The sequence below is a fragment of the Chiloscyllium plagiosum genome, unplaced genomic scaffold (genome assembly GCF_037043375.1).
Source record: "Chiloscyllium plagiosum isolate Xiang-an unplaced genomic scaffold, Cpla_swu_hap1 HiC_scaffold_32, whole genome shotgun sequence".
Classification (NCBI taxonomy): domain Eukaryota; kingdom Metazoa; phylum Chordata; class Chondrichthyes; order Orectolobiformes; family Hemiscylliidae; genus Chiloscyllium; species Chiloscyllium plagiosum.
This window is the reverse complement of record NW_028270170.1, coordinates 2,551,471-2,572,786: the sequence shown is the minus strand read 5'-3', so window position 1 is coordinate 2,572,786 and position 21,316 is coordinate 2,551,471. Positions and strand designations below refer to the sequence as shown.

General features: G+C 41.7%; 1 protein-coding gene across 3 annotated transcripts in view; it reads left to right on the top strand.

The window, feature by feature from the left end:
• Positions 1–954: 954 nt before the first annotated feature.
• smarce1 (SWI/SNF related BAF chromatin remodeling complex subunit E1) overlaps positions 955–21,316 on the top strand; it is a 54,409-nt gene continuing 34,047 nt past the window's right edge. For all 3 annotated transcript variants that reach the window (XM_087977706.1, XM_043674717.2, XM_043674714.2), the window contains exons 1-3: positions 955–1,166; positions 7,402–7,433; positions 10,054–10,097. In XM_087977706.1, the coding sequence (XP_087833832.1) occupies positions 7,427–7,433; positions 10,054–10,097 (51 nt within the window). In that variant the 5' untranslated portion in view covers positions 955–1,166; positions 7,402–7,426. The remainder of the gene's footprint in view (positions 1,167–7,401; positions 7,434–10,053; positions 10,098–21,316) is intronic.

Genomic DNA, 21,316 nt, shown 5'->3' with positions numbered 1-21,316 from the left:
TTCACTGCTGCCTGTCCCAAAGTCTGCCTTGGAGGATGGTCACCCGAAGGATCATCAGTAGCACTACAGTATTGAGAAATAATTACCAACTAAATTTTAAGTTTTAGTTTCATGTAACCTCACTCCCTTGCTAATTTGGCGTGGAGACAATCTTCATTCACCCCACAGGCTCTGATAGCAATCCCTAACCCCATTTCGTGGCCATGTTCATGGGGTTTCACAGTCACCAGTAACTGCCTGCCCAGACTGTTATTTGACAGGAGTTGGGTACATTGAAATGTTTGAATATTGTCCCTTACCTGTTGAATTTCAGTGACTATGTGTCACGTTCCCAGTTCTGCAGCAAATTGGAATTAACATTTCTCAGGATAAGGAGGTTTCTCAGTGAGAGAGGAGATAAAATAAATCAGTGTGAAGGAAACAATACAGTAAATGAACCTTAGATCAGACAGTTCTATTCAAAGAACCACAGTAGATTTACAGTCTCTAGCAGCACATTCTTATGAAATGTTTTCTATTAAAAAGGAAATTGATTTTATAACATCCACACAACGATCTATAATAATCGAAATTGTAACAGCGTCACATTAGGGTTTGTTTAATTTATAGAACTGAACTTTATTTGGAGGCTCGAATGTACGGTTGGGAATTACATTGATATTTGGCCTTCAGTCGGGACTTTTGAAAAGTGCTTTGCAGATTCGGCGGAGTTGTTTATAATTTTATAAAATTCCGGCGGGCCCAGCGTGGAGGTTTAGTGGTACAGATCGGGTCAGTCCGAGGCGGCGGCTGTCTCTCGGCTATCGGGAGAGTTTTCTCCGGCCGCTATGGCCGGGTTTGATTTGTGTGGAATGTGCGGGCTCGGTGCCCCCGGACCATAGGAGCCGCTCGCGCTCCATCCGCGCGCCTCCCGCCCCCGCCCCCGGCCCCGGGGCTCCAGACCCTGACCCCAACCTCCCGGACACCGGCCACCCATCCACACCTCACCCCGCCACCGGTGACACCGGACAGAGAACACGGCCCCCGGCCCCTGTGGTACCCCCCCCCCCCGGTACCGGACGTCCATTCCCCCGGAATCGGTGACAGCGGACAGAGTGCAGCCTGCGGCTCCAGCTGGACACAGGACTCCCGCCCCCGGGATAGGCCCGAGACTCCCCGCGCTCTCCGTGAGTCCAAGTTTGGTCTGTGGGGGAGGGGTACTCGGGATGGGGTGATAAGGGAGTTTTTGAGGTTCACTATGGGGGCTGCAGCATACAGTCATGGGTAATATTCTGGAACTGATGGGGTGACTGATTCAATGAATTAAATTAGGGACAAAGTTTTTTTTTCCATAGAATCCCTACAGCGAGGAAACTGGCCATTCGACTCTACAATCCACACTGACCCTCTGAAGAGTATCCCACCCAAACTCATCCCTCTACATTTACCCCCAACCTACACATCCCTGAACACTATGGGCAATTTAGCATAGTTAATTCACCTAACATGCATATCTTTGGAATGTGGGAGCAAACCCATGCAGACATAGACAGTCGCCTGAGGCTGGAATCAAACCCAGGTCCCTGGTGCTGTGAGGCCACACTGCTAACCACTAGGTCAATGTGCTGCTCCAAATTTAGATTAGATTCCCCTACAGATTTATCTCTCCACCCTGCAGGCACTCTGCCTCTCTTCCTGATGAAGGGCTTTTGCCCGAAACGTCGATTTTCCTGCTCCTCGGATGCTGCCTGAACTGCTGTGCTTTTCCAGCACCACTCTAATCTAGAATCTGGTTTCCAGCATCTGCAGTCCTTGTTTTTACCTAGATTCCCCTACAGTGTAGAAACAAGTCCTTCGGCTCAACAAATCTACATCAACCCTCCAAAGAGTAACCCACCCAGATCCATTTCCCTCTTACTAATGCACCTAACACTATGGGCAATTTAGCATGGCCAATCCATCTGACCTGCACATCTTTGGGCTGTGGAAGGAAACCAGAGCACCCACAGAATGTATAAACTCCACACAGATTGTCACCTGAGGCTGGAATTGAACCTGGGTCCGTGCTGCTGTGAGGCAGCAGTGCTAACCACTGAACCACCATGCCACCCCTTGCGAATCTTGGGAAGATAGAAGGGAATGAATGGAGAGTGACCCAGCTAAGATATTTGGAACTGTAAATGGTGTATACACACAAGATGCTTCTACTGTAGGACAGGAGGATCAGGATGTTATCAGTATAATAAGAGAAAGTGAGGACTGCAGATGCTGGAGAAGTAAGAGTCGAAAAGACTGGCGTTGGAAAAGTACAGCACATCAGGCAGCATCCAAGGAGCAGGAGAATCGACACTTTGGGCAGAAGCTCTTCATCATTCCTGGTGAAGGGCTTATGCTGAAACATCAACTGTCTCTCCTTGGATGCTGCTTGACCTGCTTTTCTAATGCCTCTCTTTTGGACTCTGTGTTTTTGTCTTCGACTATTATACTGATAACAGAAATTGTTGGAGAACTTAAGCAGGTTAGGCAGAATCTGTTGGGAGAAAGAGTTAACGTTTCAAGACTGATGATTCTTCAGAACCTGGGTGGTTTGGGATTGGTTAGCTTAGTTGGCTGGACAGCTGGTTTGTGATGCAGAGTGACAACGTCACCCCTCACTTGAGGTATGATAGTCCCAAAGTCTGATGGTTATGTCTGGTCTAGAGGACTCATTTTCACTTTATATCTCTTTTGCTGTTTCTCCACCATTTTCAACCCCTTTTCCTTTAGTCTGTCAAAAGTATAACCAATATTAAAAGAAATTTCCAACATCTTTTTAATTCAAATGAAGAGTCCTATTGGACTCAAAATGTTAACTCTTTTTTTTCTCTAGAGATGCCAGAATTGCTGAGTTTCTCCAGAATTCTTTGTTATACTAGCCTTAGAATCCCTACAGTGTGGAAACAGGCCTTTTAGCCCAACCAGTCCACACTAACCCTTTGAAGAGGAACCCACCCAGACTCATTCCCCTACTCTATTGTTTTACATTCACCCCCTAACTAATGCACCTAACCTATACATACCTGAAAGCTATGGGCAATTTAGCATGGCAAATTTACTTAACCTGCACATCTTTGGATTGTGGGAGGAAACCAGAGCACCTGGATGAAACCCACTCAGACATGGGGAGAACATGCAAACTCCACATAGACAGTCGCCCAAGGCTGGAATTGAACCACGGTCTCTGGTGCTGTGAGGCAGTAATGTTAACCACTGTGCCACAATGTTAAGGGTGTTTTAGCTTTATAAGATAGTCACTTGTACATCCATTTGGGAAAAATGTCTACCCAGGAAGCAGTGAGAATCTGGGACTTAGTGAGCAATGCCAACCTGTCATGAGCATATAGTGCATTTAGGACAGGCAATGAGTTTTTACTTAGATAGCACCTTTAAAATTGTGGAACATCACAGTTGTTTTATAGCCGATCAGGTAGATTTTGCTATGCAGTTACTGCTGTTGCATAGGTAGTATGGTAGCCACTTTGTACACAGTGAGATGATAATGGCCAAGTTATCAGTTTTATTCTTGTTGGTTAAGGGGTACATATTGGTCAGAAAATTGAGCATAACTTTCCTGATTTCCTCAGAACAATTACATTCACCTGGGAGGCTAGATGGGGCCTTAATTTAATATTTCATTGGAAAGTAATTGACATTAGAGTCCCATCGACACTCCTTCAGTCTTGCACTGGAGCATTAACATTGCTGAAATCAAGGGAGTAGGATTTGAACACAGAATTTTCCATGTTCAAAAGTGGCCGTATTACCTATTGAGCCATAGCTAACATGTGGTGTTCACTTGTGATCTTGGGGCTTTCTCAGCTTGAGGCAGAGTATAGTGCAACCACAGCAATTTCCCAAATGTCTTCACTGTTAAAGCAGAAGATTTTAAATGAAAATGCAAACATTCTCCCTAATGTCTTGCTGAAAAATTACAGCTGATGAAAAGCATGGGTACTGTATTTTCTGTCAAGACTTTTTGTTCTTCCCTTTGTTCAGTTCACATGGCACTGTACCACCTCATTGGTCAGAGTTGAAGTCCTTTTCTCTCCCCCTGTCCCCTCTGAACGTTTTTACACTCTACCCATGTCTCTCTTTGTAGTACCTCCTTGCTTCACTGGCTGATTGCACTGCAAATCTTGGTCTAGATCCTCGTGTGTCTGGATTGGGATGTGACCCAATACCTCAGATTACACGAGTGTTGCTGAACAAAAAGACATGGTATTGAAAATTTCTATCTTTGACTCCGTCAATACAGACGTAAGAATACCCCAATTTTGAAGGGAACACCATTTATATTGCATGAGAAACAGAGTGCTGATTGGTTGCCAGGTAGACTCTGACTGATCAAGATGGTGCCATGGAGAATGCACCAGGGAATCGGGTTGTAAATTTGCTCGCTGAGCTGGTATATTTGTTCTCTAATGTTTGAGCACAACGCTAGGTAACATCATCAGTGAATCTCCGCTGAAGCGTTGGTGATCTGCCCCACTTGCTATTTATCTGTCTCGGTTTGTTGTGCTAGGGGACATCATTTCCGGTTCTGTTTCTAAGAGGTTGGTAAACTGGGTCCAAATCAATCTGTTTGTTAATGGATTTCCAGTTTGAATGCCAGGCCTCGAGGAATTCCCGTGTGTGTCTTTGTTTAGTTTGTCCAGGATGGATATGTTATCCCATACGAACTGGTGTCCCTCTTTGTCTGTGCGTATGGATACCAGTGATAGCTCGTCATGTCTTTTTGTGGCTAGTTGGTGCTCATGTACCCTTGTAGCTTGCTTCCTGTTCATTTATCCAGTGTAGTGTTTGTTGATGTCCTTTCAGGGTATTTTTGTATATGACCTTTGTTCTGCTGGTTTTTGGTATGGGGTCCTTTAAATTTAATCAGGAGCTATTTCAGTGTGGTGGTAGGTTTGTGGGCTACCATGATGCTGAGAGGCTGGAGTAGTCTGGTCACCATCTCCGCGATGTCCTTGAGTACAGTAGGGTGGATAGGGTCTCTGGGTGTGTTGTGTCTTCCTGTTTATGTCTGTTGTGCAGGAATCGGTGTACTGCGCTTATCAGGTACCTGTTGTTCCTGAATGTGTCGTACGGGTGTTTTTCCTCAGCTTCTCATAGCTCCTGGGTGCTGCATTGTTTTGTGGCTCATTTAAATAATGTCCTAATGCAGCTCCATTTGTGGGTGTTTGGATGATTGCTCCAGTAGTTGAGTATCTGGTCAGTGTGTGGCTTTCCTGTAGATGCTGGTTTGCAGCTCCCCATTGGCTTTTTATTCTACTGTGCTATCTAGGAAAGGGAGTCTGTTATTGTTCTCTTCTTCTTTGGTGAACTTTATTCTGGTAAGAATGCTGTTTATGGGTTTCTTCTAATTTGTTGTGTTTTGTGATGACAAAAGTGTCATCCACATAGCGGACCCAAAGCTTGGGCAGAATCACGGGAAGGGCTGTTTGTGCTAACCTCTGCATTACTGCTTCTGCCAGAAGACCGACCAGTCTCACTGGGACAATACATCCATCCTGGGACAGGCTAAACAAAGACATGCACGGGAATTCCTAGAGACCTGGCATTCAAACCGGAACTCCATTAACAAACGTATAGATGTGGACCCCATTTACCAACCTCTCAGAAACTGAACTGGAAATGATATCACCTACCATAACAAGCCGTGACAGATAAATAGTAAACGGGGCAGATCGCTAAACGCTTCAGTGGAGGTTCACTGATGATGTTACCGAGCATGGTGACAAAATATCTGAGAACAAATCTACCAGCTCAGTGAGCAAATTTACAACCTGATCTACAACCTGCACTACCAATCTTCTCCAAAATCTCAAGCACCATGGAATGGTGACCCCAGAACTCTTTGGGCAGCACGGTGGCACAGTGGTTAGTACTGTTGCCTCACAGCGCCAGAGACCCGGGTTCAATTCCCGCCTCAGGCGACTGACTGTGTGGAGTTTGCAAGTTCTCCCCGTGTCTGCGTGAGTTTCCTCCGGGTGCTCCGGTTTCCTCCCACAATCCAAAAAATGTGCAGGTTAGGCAAATTGGCCATGCTAAATTGCCCGTAGTGTTAGGTGTAGGGGTAATGGGTTTGGGTGGGTTACGCTTCGGTGGGTCGGTGTGGACTTGTTGGGCCGAAGGGCCTGTTTCCACACTGTAAGTAATCTAATCTAATCTAATCTAATCTAATCTAAAAACTCTTGTTTAACTGAATACATGCAGTGTGTGGACAAGTTAATGTTGTTTGCAAGGAACCAAATATATATGTAGGTTTCAGCAAGTTTAAGTGAACCACATTGAGAGTTTGGTAATCTTAAATTGGTTGTTAGTGTAATTCTTTTCATACTCAGGATCATAGGGTAAATCCGGCCCCATTGAATAATTATTTGATGTTGGAAACTGTACTGAGTTTTGCAAGCACTGGGTGGTTGAGTGTGATCAGTACTGTCGAGAGTGTAGCACTGGAAAAGCACAGCTGGACAGCAGCATCCGAAGCCTCATTTCTAATGAAGGGCTTGTGCCCGAAACATTGACTCTCCTGCTCTTTGGATGTTGCTTGACTAGCTGTGATTTTGCAGCACCACACTCTCAACTCTGATCTCCAGCATCTGCAGTCCTCACCTTCCCTATGATCAATACTGTGTCTTTTGTTTACAGCTGAAGGAATATGCCAATTACGCTTTACATTTTTCATGATAATTTGAGTACTTTTCAAGACTGAAATTAGTAGCCTTAGACTCATTTATGACTTTGAAGATTTTATCATACAGTGGAGAATGATCATTAGTTGGGCTTAAAATGAGACTCCAATATTTGCTAGGAGCCATGTATATTTCTGCATAGGCATTGGTCCTCTGCAGGTAAAGGTATTCATGTCGCCATTGTACCTTTTTTAAAATTAAATCAATAACTTTCAGGGGTCTGGTCCATTTCTTATGGCAGATCTTGATCAATCAGAGTGGACCTTCCTTCCTTGAATTAATCAAAACCTTGGGGTAACTGCTCCCCAATGTGTTCTCGATGAAAACGCTTCACCTAACCAAACAGCACCTTGTTCCGCTTACAGTGTAAATTGTAAGTAAACCCCTTTAGGATTTAATTATCTGACCTATGAGTGCATGATGAAAGCTTCATCATGGCCTGTTTTAGCAATACTCCTTACTTTTTGACTGCTCTTCTGAGTCAGGATGAGTATAATTCCCTGTAAAATTGTTCTTCAAAGTTACTGATGCATATAGAGCTGCGAGACGGTGGTACTCATTCCCAATCTATGCTGGTCATCAAAGCTCTATATAAATGCAAGCTGTTCTTTATGTAGAAAATAAATGGACTAAATGTACAGTTTTTGAAAGATTTTGCTTTGCTAATGTTTCTTTCTTTCTATTTCAGATTGTAAGAGGCTGGTGGCATCATCATGTCAAGTAAGCAAAACACAATTGTGATTTTGCATATGGTTTTGAATGCAATTGCAAATGTTAGCTGTAACATTTAGAAAATACAGATTTTGTCAAAGTGACTTGGAGCTTTATTTACTTTGGGATGGTGAAGGTTTCATGAAGTCCGGATTCAGGACTGTTCTTTCTTCCACCTGCACCCTGCAATCTAGTTTATGTTGATGTTGAACCTGTGATGGCAGCTGAAGATTGTTACTGTGTTAATCTTCATTAATTTTGTGAAACAAAATTTTCTCCTTCACAGTTGAAACAATTTTTCACTCCTTGTTTTCTCAGCATGGATCCAGGGCTTTTTCTCAGTGTTTTAATTAAATCACTCTCCTCCATGCTGACATGTTTTCCATAGTGCTTGCTGCATTTACTGATTGGCAGAGATAGTGGAAGTGTGATTGGTTTGATGGCCTACTAAGTGCACTATAATGTATATAAACTGTGTTCTGCACTGAGATGCAGTATATTCTTTTACAAACCAACAGAGTGCATGCTCCAATTAATGCAAACTTGCTGAACTGCTAATAAAAGATCAGTCACTTTTGATTGGGTATCCCATCTACTTGCTGTGCAACATTTCTGTGGAGTTTCATCATTTGTTGTTCAAATCCATTTTCTTAGGAAATGTCTCTCTTTATGTCTTGCATTTTTAAATCTAATGCTTTATACATAAAACTGACTTTAACAATGTTATGAATTTTGCTTCTAGTAACCACTAACCCTTTCAACATAGTTTAGTATGATTAGAGGGCTGATTACTGAAGCCAAACTATGACCAGGAAGGTTCTTTGTTCTCTGGCCTATAAGTACTGGAATCAAATATAACCCTTTGTTGCCCTACTCAAAGCCAGTTAACTAAAAGTCCCACTGCTTTGGACACTGGATCTTCCTGGTGTAAATGGCTCTGTGCCATATTATGTAATTTAATTTTCAATCACTGAGCTATCAATCTTTGTATTTTTTAACTATAATTTAAACACCAACTTTTTCCAATAGTTCTTTAGATTTTAAAAAAGTCATATATTGAATGCAAAGTGTTGCCAATCTTAAATTATTAAATAATTATGGTTGTGTCATTGTTATCTCTGTTTATGTTAGTCGTTAATTGCTCATTCTTTCTGTGGGCAATCTGTATTCATTTTGGTGGCAAAATGATGTAGTTTGTTTGTTCTGGTGGTTGAAGAGGGAAGGCAGGAAGTAATAATAACCTGAGCATGTCTGTAATTATATGCAGGAGTGGTCCAGTGCAGGGAAGATGTGTGTTTGAATATTATACTTACGAAATGTTAAAATATTCCAAAAGTATGATTTTAACTTTGTTCAATAAACTGATGTATTACAAACAAATACACAAAACCAGTTCAAAAAACAAATCTTTTTGGGTAAAATGTTAAATTGCCCCAGGTGGGTGTAAAAGATCCCCATGGCACTAGTACAAATAAAAACAGGGAAGTTCTTCTTAGTTGATATTTATTCTTCAACCAGGATCATTTGATGGAATATCTGCCTGTCATGTGGGATTCTGATCTGTGCAAGTTAACTAAGATTTCCTACATTACGACAGTGACTATGCTTCTTAAGGCCTGCTGAAGTACTGCAGAGCCAAATGTTCTAAAAGTTGTTGCAGAAATGTAATTCTATATTTTCTTTCGTAATTTTACAATAAGGGAGATCATTATAATTCCTTATCCAACAAAAACTTCTCTTCCTGTCACCAAATACAACTTCTCTCTAACTTTTCCATTTCTTTAGTCCATTTACTCTGTGTTGCTAGGCACTTTTAAATCTGTAAGATTGAAAGGGAAATTCTTTCATCTCAGTTCTGCTCCCAGTGCTGATATTAAACTCCTCTATTTCTGCTGGCTTCTCTCCTCCTCAGTATACAATTGTTATGTTTCTCATTCCAAATGGGAAGTTGGGAGGAAAATAAGCTTTTTAAATGTCATACATCTGGAAAGGGATGGAGCCATATCTGGTAGAAATATGCAGCTGCTGCTTGATCCGATATCTGAGAAGGAAAACAAATCTCCAGAGGTTTGTGACACGGCCTGTTCCTTAACCATGTATTGCAAGATGTGTAAGGTCTCTTCAGTTTGTCCTCCCCTTGGGAAAGTTCCTTTCTGAGCTGAACATGTTTTGCTGGAAAAGCATAGCAGGTCAGGCAGCATCCAGGGAACAGGAGAATCGACGTTTCGGGCATAAGCCCTTCTTCAGGAAAGTTCCTTTCTGCCTATTGAAATTTTCTCCTGAAGTGACAGCTCAGACCAGGAATTCTCCCTGGTTAATCAAACTTAAATAAATAAAAAGGAAATTCTTCCAATATGAAGATTTGTTAGGGATCAGGAAATCCCTGCAGAAACTGTACTTATTGAATGAGTTACACTGGAAGCTTGGACTCTTGGTTAAGATACTAAAATGTACTTGTCACCAATGAAATTGTATTTGATGGGAGGCACTGCCTTCAGGAAGATTAGTGAAGAGATTTAAGACATCTTGTGAGACAGAATAGTAAAAATTAGGATTTTCCTATTAATGTGATCGATGTGATGTGCCCATAAAACAAAATTAAACGTTTTATTATTTTCTTCTGTTACAGAAAGACCATCTTATGCACCACCCCCTGCTCCTGCTCCCACCACTGTAAGTCTTATGTTTTTGTGAATTAATTAAAAATACATTTGTAAGTTGAATGACTATTGTAGAAATTTTAACTGGTTTACACAACTAATTCTTGAATCATGAAATGCAGTGATAGCATGTACTGGTGGGTTAAACATTTAGCCAGACCTTGGCCAGAACCTGACACAAGTGTTGTCATTGCCAATGGTTTAACCTTTTCTGTACAAAAAGTGGAAATTAACGCATGACATAATGTCACATCCATTCTACAATAGTTTCCAGAATGTCTTGATTGTGGAGTGAATGTGTGTGTAAGACTGGGGACTTAGGAAGTTTTGACTGTATTCTTTTACAGTTAAGCAGGTAAACTACTAATGTTGCAAAAAAAAAATTAATGCGCAAGTATGGTTAAAGACTGTCAAAGAAGAAAGATGCATTGGTAGATTGCATAATTTCAAGCCTTTGTGAGACAACACTAGTGAGTGTCATTTTGCAGTCTGACTTGGCTGAATGTTTTGTTCTAGTGTTATGTATAGTTATTTTTCAAAGTAACAGTGAGACATGTTTGTATAATGTTAGTTGAGGCAGTTGGGGGAATAGCCTGATTATGTGTCATTTGGGGGCTGGAATAGTGTGAATTATGTATAAGTGGCTATGTAGTCTATAGAATTGATAAGTATAAGATTTTTGCTTTGTAGTATTGCAAAAACAGCTGATACCAGATGTTGGGTTTGACCAATAAATGAAACAAAATAATAAGACAATAAGATAAAGGAGGGAATTAGGCCTTTCGGTCCATAAAATCTGCTCTGCCAGTTAATCATGGCTGATATGTTTCTCAATCCCGTTTTCCTGATGTCTTCACATAACCTTTGATCTCCTTACTCATCAAGAAGCTATCTATCTCTGACTTAAATATGCTGTGACTTGACCTCCACAGACTTCAACAGCATTGAGTTCCACAGATTCACCACCCTATAGCTGAAGAAATTCCTTCACATCTCAGTTCTGAAGGTTGTCCTGAGATGGTGCCTTGGTTCTTAGTCTCTCCTACTTCTCCATGTCGCCGTGTCCAGGTCTCTGTTTTTTGTAAGTTTCAGTGAGATCCCCTCTCCTTATTCTTCTAAACTCCCATCAACTACAGACCCAGAATCCTCAACCGCTCCTCATATGACAAACCCCTCAATCTTGGAATCATTCTCGTGTAGCTCCCCTGGACTCACTTCAAGGCCTGTGTATCCTTTCTTAGATGCAGAATCCAAAACTACTCTCAATATGTGATCTGACCAGTGGGTTATACAGCCTCCGCAGTAATCACTGCCCTTGTTTTCGAGCATTGGAAGGAATGCTGATATTGTATTTGCCTTCCTAACTGCCAGTTAAACCTGCATGTTAACCGTAAGAGAATCCCAATTCCCTTTGTGCTTCACATTTTCAAAGCCTTCCCCCATTTGGAAAATAGTCAAGCTTCTATTCTTCCAACCAAAATGCATAACCTTACACTTTGCCACATTGTGTTCCATATGTTAATTCTTTACCTGTTCAAGTCCTTCTGCAGCCTCCCTGCCTTCTCCATATTACCTGTTGTCCACCTATCTTTGTCATCTCAAAACCTAGCAACAATGCCCTCAGTTCCTTCATCCAGATCATTAATGAATAATGTGAATAATTATGGTCCCAACACTGATCCACTAGTTACTGGCTGTTGTCCTGAAGAAGACCCCTATGTGTCCACTCTCTGCTTTCTGTCAGTCAACTAATCCTCTCCCCATGCCAGTACCTTGCTTCTAAAGCCATGGGCTCCTATTTATTTAGCAACCTCCTGTGCAGCACATTGTCAAAGACATTCTGAAAAGGAAGTGTTATGTTCTTTAAATGGTGTGACCTATTACATTGGCCATACCTAAAGAGAATTTTGGAATCCTGCTTCCACTATTTTTAAAGTTGTCAGACGTTTTCTAAAACCACTAGCTTAAAGAAATTTTCATGTAACAACAGAAAATCCACCGTCTCTTCAAGCCAGTAAAGAAGGCTTTGCAAATGAAAACTGCATTGGATGAATACATATTGAAGGTTAAATATGCCTGTTGGTTAGTCTAACCTTTGATGCTGTGGTTCTTGGATATTTCAACATTGTCATGATGTTTCAGTGTAGCATATGCTGTACTGCTTTTTGAAGTATTGGCGTCTTGACCACGATATTTCGAGTGTGGCTATATTTAGAAAGGGGAGAAGTTCAAGTTTGCTTGGCTTTTATATATTTGCCATTTGCAGTGAATGAGGTCTGTTCTTGCCTTCATTTTACTTGTGCAGTGATCCAACTCTCAAAGTAATTTTATGCATAGAGAATTTGGGATTTAAATTTTTTACAGTTTTGTTTTGGTTTAAGTCCTTGAACTTAAAAGTTTATGGGGTAAAAACCATCTTGTGCAGTGCATATCAGATTGACTACTAGTTGTACATGGTGATTGATACTTCGGTTCCATTGCAGTTTGTGGAATTAAATCTCAGGTGTTATAATCAGTCAAATATCTTCCATTTTGTGCCACCCTTCTACTGTCGCGCTCTCTGAGGGATAAATTTATATTCTTGCGTATGTTGATGTCTGAATGGTATTGTTTTCAGTTTCTTGATCAAAATGTGATAGACAACCTAATCTCAGACTAATTTAAGTACGGAACTGACATTGGTTTGTTGAAGATACTGATTGGGTGATTTGGTGCCATCCCCACTCAATTTGCTATCAGAGCTGATGATATATGTATATGCTTATTGAAAATAATTATAAGCACATTTAAATTCTGATTCTCCAGCAGTACTATAGTCTTGGCTTTTGGAAAGCATTTCAGGATGGATATCAAACTGTGCTTTTAACTTTTCAAGATTTTCTTGAGTATTAAACTGAAAACGATTTTGGAAATGTTGTGTGTCACAGGGAAATGAGGTGCCATGCTGAAGCAAGAAGTTTAGTTAATCTGTGATATTTAAGTTGCTGAGCACTCCGTAGAGATTTTACACATGTAAATACTGGAAGCCCACTGCTGCATCATTGGTGTCTACAGAAAGCACAGTGAGTTTGTTTTAAGTGGGAATCATAAATGTTCTGATATGAACATGCAAACAGTGCTTTTCTCTCGGATGCTGATGAATCTGTATATTTCTAACATTGTCAGTTATTACTGTTTCTTTTTCAGAATAAGCTGTGGTCCCTGTATTGTGAGTCGTAATATTGAGCCTTCTTTCCCACCCAGCATTTTCATAGAACGTAGAACATAGAAAAGTACAGCCAGAACAGGCCCTTTGGCCCACAACGTTGTGCCGAGGTTTAATCCTAATGTAAAATATAGTAACTTAACCTACACACCCCTCAACTCACTGCTATCCATTTGCATGTCTAGCAGTCACTTAAATGTCCTCAATGACTCTGCTTCCACCATCACAGCTGGCAACATATTCCATACATTCACAACTGTCTGCGTAAAGAACTTACCTCTGATGTCTCCTTTATACCTTCCTCCTAATGTCTTCAAACTATGACTCCTCGAACCAGTCATTCCTGCCCTGGGGAAAAGTCTCTGGCTACTGACTCTTATCTATTCCACTCATTATTTTGTACATCTCGATCAGGTCTCCTCTCTTCCTCCTACTCTCCAGACAAAAAAGTCCGAGCTTATTTAACCTTTCGTCGTAAGGCAAGCCCTTCAGTCCAGGCAGCGTCCTGGTAAACCTTCTTTGCACTCTCTCCAAAACCTCTGTATCTTTCCTATAGTAAGACGACCAGAACTGGACCAGCAGCTTAGCAACTTCCTTTTTCACTTCCCGGAGCAGCCTAGGATAAATCTGGTCTGGCCCTGGGGATTTTTCAGTCTTAATGTTTTCCAAAATTTCTAGCACATCAACTTCATCAGTCTTGATCTGATCAAGACTGTGTCCCAGCTCCTTTAAGTTTTCATTTACAACAAGTTCCCTTTCCTTGGTGAAAACCGAAGCAGAAAACTCATTTAGGGCTTCCCCTATCTGCTCAGACCCCACGCGCAAGTTCCCTCCGCTATCCCTGATCGGCCCTACATTCTCCCTGAGCATTCTTTTATTCCTCACATATGAGTAAAATGCCTTTGGTTCTCCCAATCCTTCTTGCCAAGCCTTTGTGCCCCCTCCTGGCTCTCCTCAGTCCATTTCTGAGCTTTCTAGCAAGGCTGTAATCCTCTAAACCTGTGCTAGATCCTTGCTTCCTCCACTTTGCGTTTGCTGCCTCCTTCTTTTTGACAAGAAGTTCCTCTGTTCTCGTCATCCAAGGTTCCTTAATCTTACCCCTTCTTACCTGTCTCAGGGGAACAAATTCGTGCATCACTCGCAACAACCTAACCTTAAAGAGTCTCCACATGTCTGCTGTGCCCTTTCTGTGGAACAATTGCTCCCAGTCTATACTTCCCAACTTCTGTCTGATAGCGTCACAATTTCCTTTTCCCCAAATGAATATCTTCCCTTGGTAACTGTTCCTTTCCCACTCCAGTGCTATGCTAAATGTGAGGTAGTTGTGATCTCTTTCACCAAAGTGCTCTCCCACTGCAAGATCTGACACCTGTCCTGGCTCATTGCCGAGCACCAAATCCAAAATGACCTCTCCCCTCTCCCAAAGGTCATTTGACTTACTTTTCCTGGTTCCTATGCATCAGTATTTAGGCTGAGGTGATTGGGCTGGAAGGGATCTTCCATCCTGACGAATGTGATTTAACTTCTGTCATACTCCCTTAGTGTAAACAGAGATTATCTGATCCACACCTTGTAGCAAAGTTCTAAAACAGAAATTGCTGGAAAAGCTCAGCAGGTCTGGCAGCATTTGGGGAGAGAAATCAGAGTTAATGTTTCAGGTTCAGTGATCTTTCTTCAGAAGTGTAGCAAAATTGTTCTCTGTGTAGAATTGAGAGTGCCAATCCCCATGCTATTGCTATGTGTCATGATACAGTGATCACTGAACGGCAACTGAGTGCATGTTGTGAAGAGTTGAATACTTTTTCTCCTGGAGGCTGTGTAAACAGTCCACATTAAAACTTTGTGTCAGAATTCATCACTCGAGCAGTTTGAGGGAGGGAGCATAGCAGTTGAAAGCACCAATGCAATACCCCTACTGTTGTTACGTGCACTCCTTCTTTTACAAATGACAGCCATGTAAGTAAAAAGAGTGTGATTCAAGTTTAGTTACAAAAGAGTAATTATACCCTGTCATTTTTATTTCAATTGACCCTGCACAAGACAGGATTAAAATTTCCAACAGGTGTAGCTCATTTTTTTGCAACATGTGGAAGTTTATATTGAGTCAGTGCTCTGGCTATTTAAATAAAATGGGGTGTGCAGTGAAAGAGGGAAGGTTTAATCCTGAGGGATTATTGCCCTGCTTGTGAATATATTATAGTCTTGAATTTCTGAATTTGTGTTTTTGTATCATTGACTGTAACCCATTTAAAATGAGATGTTCACAGTTGGTGTTAAAATCACAGTGATGGGAAAATCTAGGGCTAGTTGTCCCTTTGCTTGCACTTGCTTATTGTTTTTCTTCTCAGCTTAAGTGACTCCGAGCACTTTGCTTCTAAGTGAGTGTTTTGATTGGGAAGAATATTCTGGGAAGCACTTTATTCTTTAAAAGGCAGTCTCTAGAAAGCTCAGTCTCTTAGTTTTCTGAAATCCTGCCCCCTGAAACATGACCCACAAGAGAGTGATACATGAAGAGGTTTTGGAAGATAAATAGCCTTCTGCTCACTGAGCTCCTCTTTCAAATACTTTAGCTTCTGTTAGCATCTGGCTATATTTTGACTATTCTAGATAGAATCATAGAATCCCTGCAGTGTGGAAATAGGGCCCTCGGCTCAAAAAGTCCACACCGACCCTCCAAAGAGTAACCCACCCAGACCGATTTCCCCTCCACTATTATCCAATGTTTACCCCTGACCAATACACCTAACCTATACATCCCTGAACTCTATGGGCAATTTAGCATGGCCAATTTGCCTAACCTGCACATCTTTGAACTGTGGGAGGAAACCCAGGCAGAGACAGAGATAATGTGCAAACTCCACACAGTCGCCCTAGGCTGGAATCGAACCCGGGTCTCTGGCGCTGTGAGGCCTTGACATCTATTACATTATCTTTTTCAGTGTTCTCGTTCTTATCAAGGTTAAACTAACACTTTCACTCATTTCCGTTTTGTCCCTTGATTCTACTTATATGCAGTGTTTTTGAAATGATATTATAGATTTGCTTGGTTTATAAATTTAACTAATTGTATGTTTAATTGTATTCAGATAGTGGATTTTAATTGACGACTCTTGTGTGCTTGTACATTTGTAGATATTTTGTGATTCACTTGTTCAGAGATATTATTACATACCTCTGGAGTAGGTGGGACTTGAATGTAAGAACAGATTCCAGGTTATTGTGGCCCTTACCTCTGAGCCAGAAGATCTAGGTTCAAGTTCCACCTATCGAGCAGGTATATTCTAACATGCTTGAATAGGTTTATTAAAACTAATTTTGGCAGTGGAATGATTGGCTCAGTTGGTTTGATGATTGATGGCGATCATTTTGGTGTTGACAGCATTGGGTTTGGTCTCTGTTCAGGTGGGGTGGACACAGGGCCTGTTTCTGACTTTTGGAGCTTCTGTGTCAAGCTTCCTTAACTTGCATGTCTTGTGGTGCAGCAGTGCTGTCCTTATCTCTGGATCAGAAGATTCAGTCTCGCCCCTTCTGGATGTGTGTAATCACATGTCTGAACAGATTGATTAAAAATTTTTCTTTAGGAGCAGGTAAGGGGTCTTGTAGTGTGGTAGCAGTGTCCCTACCGTTAATGAAATGTCCAGTTCCACCAAAGGCATGAATACTTGAGAGATGTGTCATAACATCTCTGAATAGGTTGCTTATTTTTATATTAGAATATATTGAAAGACTTGCAGTGCAAGACTTTGTAAACAAAAGATTACAAGCAATATTCCTTCAACTGTGTCTGTGTGCGCACGCACGCGCATGTCGCTATGCAGCAATTGGGTATGTGCAGTGTTGGAAACAAATAGACCACAAATAAGCAATGCTCCTTTGGAAATGCATGCATCAATCTTAGACACTACTCAGTACAATGAGTCGAAGTTAGAAGAAATATTGCTTGCTGGATGACATTAGGTTCTTTGCTTTTTAACCTTTCTCCCACAATCTTGTATAACTATACAAGGTATGGTGGTTCAGTGGTTAGCACTTCCATCTCACAGCGCCAGGGACCCGGGTTTTATTCCAGTCTTTGGCGACTGTGCAAATTCCACACAGACAATCTCACCATGTCTTCGTGGGGTTCCTCCAGATGTTCAAGTTTCCTCCCACAATCCAAAGATGTGCTGGTTAGGTGATTAGCTAAACTGTAGGATTCTGAGTTTGACTTTGATATCCAGGCAGTTTGATGTCTTGTCAGCCTAGCATGTGAAGAATAATCATGAAGGGCATGGATAGGGTGAACAGCCAAGGTCTTTTTTCTAGGATGGGATGTCCAAAACTAGAGAGCATAGGTTTAAGGTGAAGAGAGAAAAGATTTGAAAAGGACTTGAGGGGTAACTTTTTCACACCCAGGGTGGTGCATGTATGGAGCGAGTTGCCAGAGGAAGTGGTGAAGGCAAGTATAATTACAACATTTAAGAGGCATCTGGATGGGCAAATGATTAGAAAGCGGTTAGAGGGATATGGGCCAAAAGCTGGCAAATGGGACTAGGTCAGATTTGGATGTCTGGTTGGCACAGATGAGTTGAATGGAAGAGTCTGTTTCTCTGTTGTATGACTCTAATTGCCTCTTGTGTATGGTCTTAAATTGCTGAAGGATCTGTAGTGTCAGCACTACAGATGGGAGAAACTTGGCAAAAATGAAGCATTTACTTACCACATATAGAACCAACTGCAACATTTATAGATGTGAATTTATGTTTTGAAGTATCGGCAAAATGAATAGACCATTAAACAAAATCCATTTAAGTCGATTTGATCCAGGCCACAGATTAAAGCAAGAGGTACCTAGAGATTTTCATACTTTGCACAACTCCTTGCTTTTTGCATTTTCCAACTTAGCGAGGGTTGCATCCCTCACCACCTGAAGCAGAACCAGTCAAAGAGCTATATCCTTTAGGAGTTGACCAGCCCGTTCAGTAGTGGTGCTGCCTGAGCCACACTTGATGGATGTTGAAATAATCCACTCAGTATATTTTTTGCCCTTGGCAGCCTCCAGGCTTCCTCCAATGTGATGGAGCACTGATTATTCAGCCAAATTGGGTGTGATAGGTTTAAATCATCAGGATATTTCCTTGACTTGGTGTAGTCAAATTACAGGGGTCCAAAGTCAATGTTGAGGACTCCCAAGCCAACTCTGTCATGACTGTATACCTTTGTGATATCACTCTGCTAGGTCTGACCTGCTAGTGGGACAAGGGAATGCTGGATGACAAAAGAAATTGAGGTTTTGGTTAAGAAAAAGAAGGAAGCAATATCGGGTATAGACAGGATAGATCAACTGAATCCTTAGAGTATAAAGACAGTAGGAGTATACTTAAGAGGGAAATCAGAAGAGCAAAAAGGGGACGTGAGATAGCTTTGGCAAATAGAGTTAAGGAGAATCCAGAGGGTTTTTACAAATACATTAAGGACAAAAATGTAACTAGGGAGAGATTAGGGTCCCTCAAAGATCAGCAGGAGTCACAGGAGATGGGGGAGATACTAAACGAGTATTTTGCATCAGTATTTACTGTGGAAAAGGATATGGAAGATAGAGAATGTAGGGAAATAGATGATGACATCTTGAAAAATATCCATATTACAGAGGAGGAAGTGCGAGATGTCTTGAAATCTTTAAAAGTGGATAAACCCCCAGGACCTGGTCAAGTGTACCGTAGAACTCTGTGGGAAGCTAGAGAAGTGATTGCTGGGCCTCTTGCTGAGATATTTGTATCATCGATAGTCACAGGTGAGGTGCCGGAAGACTGGACGTTGGCTAGCGTGGTGTCATTATTAAGAAAGGTGGTAAGGGCAAGCCAGGGAACTATAGACCAGTGAGCCTGACCTCGGTGGTGGGCAAGTTGTTGGAGGGAATCCTGAGGGACAGGATGTACATGTAATTGGAAAGGCAAGGACTGATTAGGGATAGTCAACATGGCTTTGTGCGTGGGAAATCATGTCTCTCAAACTTGATTGAGTTTTTTGAATTTGGAGATGCCGGTGATGGACTTGGGTGTACAAAGTTAAAAATCACACAACACCAGATTATAGTCCAACAGGTTTAATTGGAAGCACTAGCTTTCAGAGCGCCACTCCTTCATCAGGTGGTTGTGGAGTATTTTGAAGTAACAAAGTGGATTGATGAGGGCAGAGCGGTAGATGTGATCTATATGGACTTCAGTAAGGCGTTCGACAAGGTTCAACTGATTAGCAAGGTTAGATCTCATGGAATACAGGGAGAACTAGCCATTTGGATACAGAACTGGCTCAAAGGTAGGAGACAGAGGGTGGTGGTGGTGGAGGGTTGCTTTTCAGACTGGAGGTCTGAGACCAGTGGAGTGCCACAAGGATTGGTGCTGGGTCCACTACTTTACATCATTTATATAAATGCTTTGGATGTGAGCATAAGAGGTATAGTTAGTAAGTTTGCAGATGACATCAAAATTGGAGGTGTAGTGGATGATGAAGAAGGTTACCTAAGATTTCAATGGGATCTTGATCAAATGGGCCAATCGACTGAGAAGTGGCAGATGGAGTTTAATTTAGATAAATGCGAGGTACTGCATTTTGGGAAAACAAATGTTAGCAGGACTTATACACTTAATGTAAGGTTCTAGGGAGTGCTGCTGAACAAAGAGACCTTGGAGTGCAGGTTCATAGCTCCTTGAAAGTGGAATTGCAGGTAGGTAGGATAGTGAAGAGGGCGTATGGTATGGTTTCCTTTATTGGACAGAGTATTGAGTTGGGAGGCAATGTTGCGGCTGTACAGGACATTGGTTAGGCCACTGTTGGAATATTGTGTGCAATTCTAGTCTCCTTCCTATGGAAAGATGTTGTGAAACTTGAAAGGATTTACAAGGATGCTGCCACGGTTGGAAGATTTGAGCTATAGGGAGAGGTTGAATAGGCGAGGGCTGGTTTCCCTGGAGCTGGGGGGTGACCTTAGAGGTTTATAAAATCATGAGGTAAATAGACAAAGTCTTTTCCCTGGGGTGGGGGAGTCCAGAACTAGAGGGCATAGGTTTAGGATGAGAGGAGAAAGATATAAAAGAGACCTAAGGGGCAATCTTTTCATGCAGAGTGTGGTACATATATGGAATGAGCTACCAGAGGAAGTGGTGGAGGCTGGTACAATTGCAATATTTAAAAGACATCTGCATGGGTATATGAATAGGAAGGGTTTGGAGGGATATGGGCCAGGTGCTGGCAAATGGGATTAGATTAGGCTGGGATATCTGGTTGACATGGACGAGTCATTTTCCCTGCTGTACATCTCTATGACTATATGACTCTAAAAGGTATCCAGGGATGGTGGTTGTGTTTGGGACATTGTCTCTTAGATTTGATTCTGTAAGCAAGACTACATCAGGTTGTGGGATTGCCTTCCCACTATTGCTGCAAGCCCCCAGATGTTGGTAAAGATGCCAAGTTGCCTTTCTTTCCTTTGTTTGTTTTTTTTTATAGTGTTTTGATATAACCGAGTAGCTCTCTGGACCAATTCAGAGGATGGTTAGGAGTTGACTACATTGTTGAATCACATATAAGCTAGACAATGTAAGGATGACAGATTTCCTTCCCTGAAGGTCATTACTGAACCAGATGGGTTTTATGATAGTTGACAATGGTTACACAGTTGCTATCAAGCAAGCTCTTTATTTTAAATTGGTAATACAATTCAAAGTTCACCATCTGCGACAGTTGGATTTGAGCCAGTGTCCCCAGAACATCGAATAAATGTAAACTGCAGGAAAAACTCAGCATTTGTGGAAAGTGATTTGAAACATTAACTTTGCTTCATCCTCCAGAGGTTGTGCCAAACTTGCTGAATTTCTCCAGCACTTTCTGACTTTATTTTCAGATCTCTAGCATCTGCAGTACTTTGCTTTCCCAGAACATTAGCCCACATCTCGGGCTTACTAGTCCAGTGTCATTACCACTATGCACTAGTATGGGCAGAAGACAGCAGCAAAGTATATGCTATTTAGGATTTGAGATGTTATTAT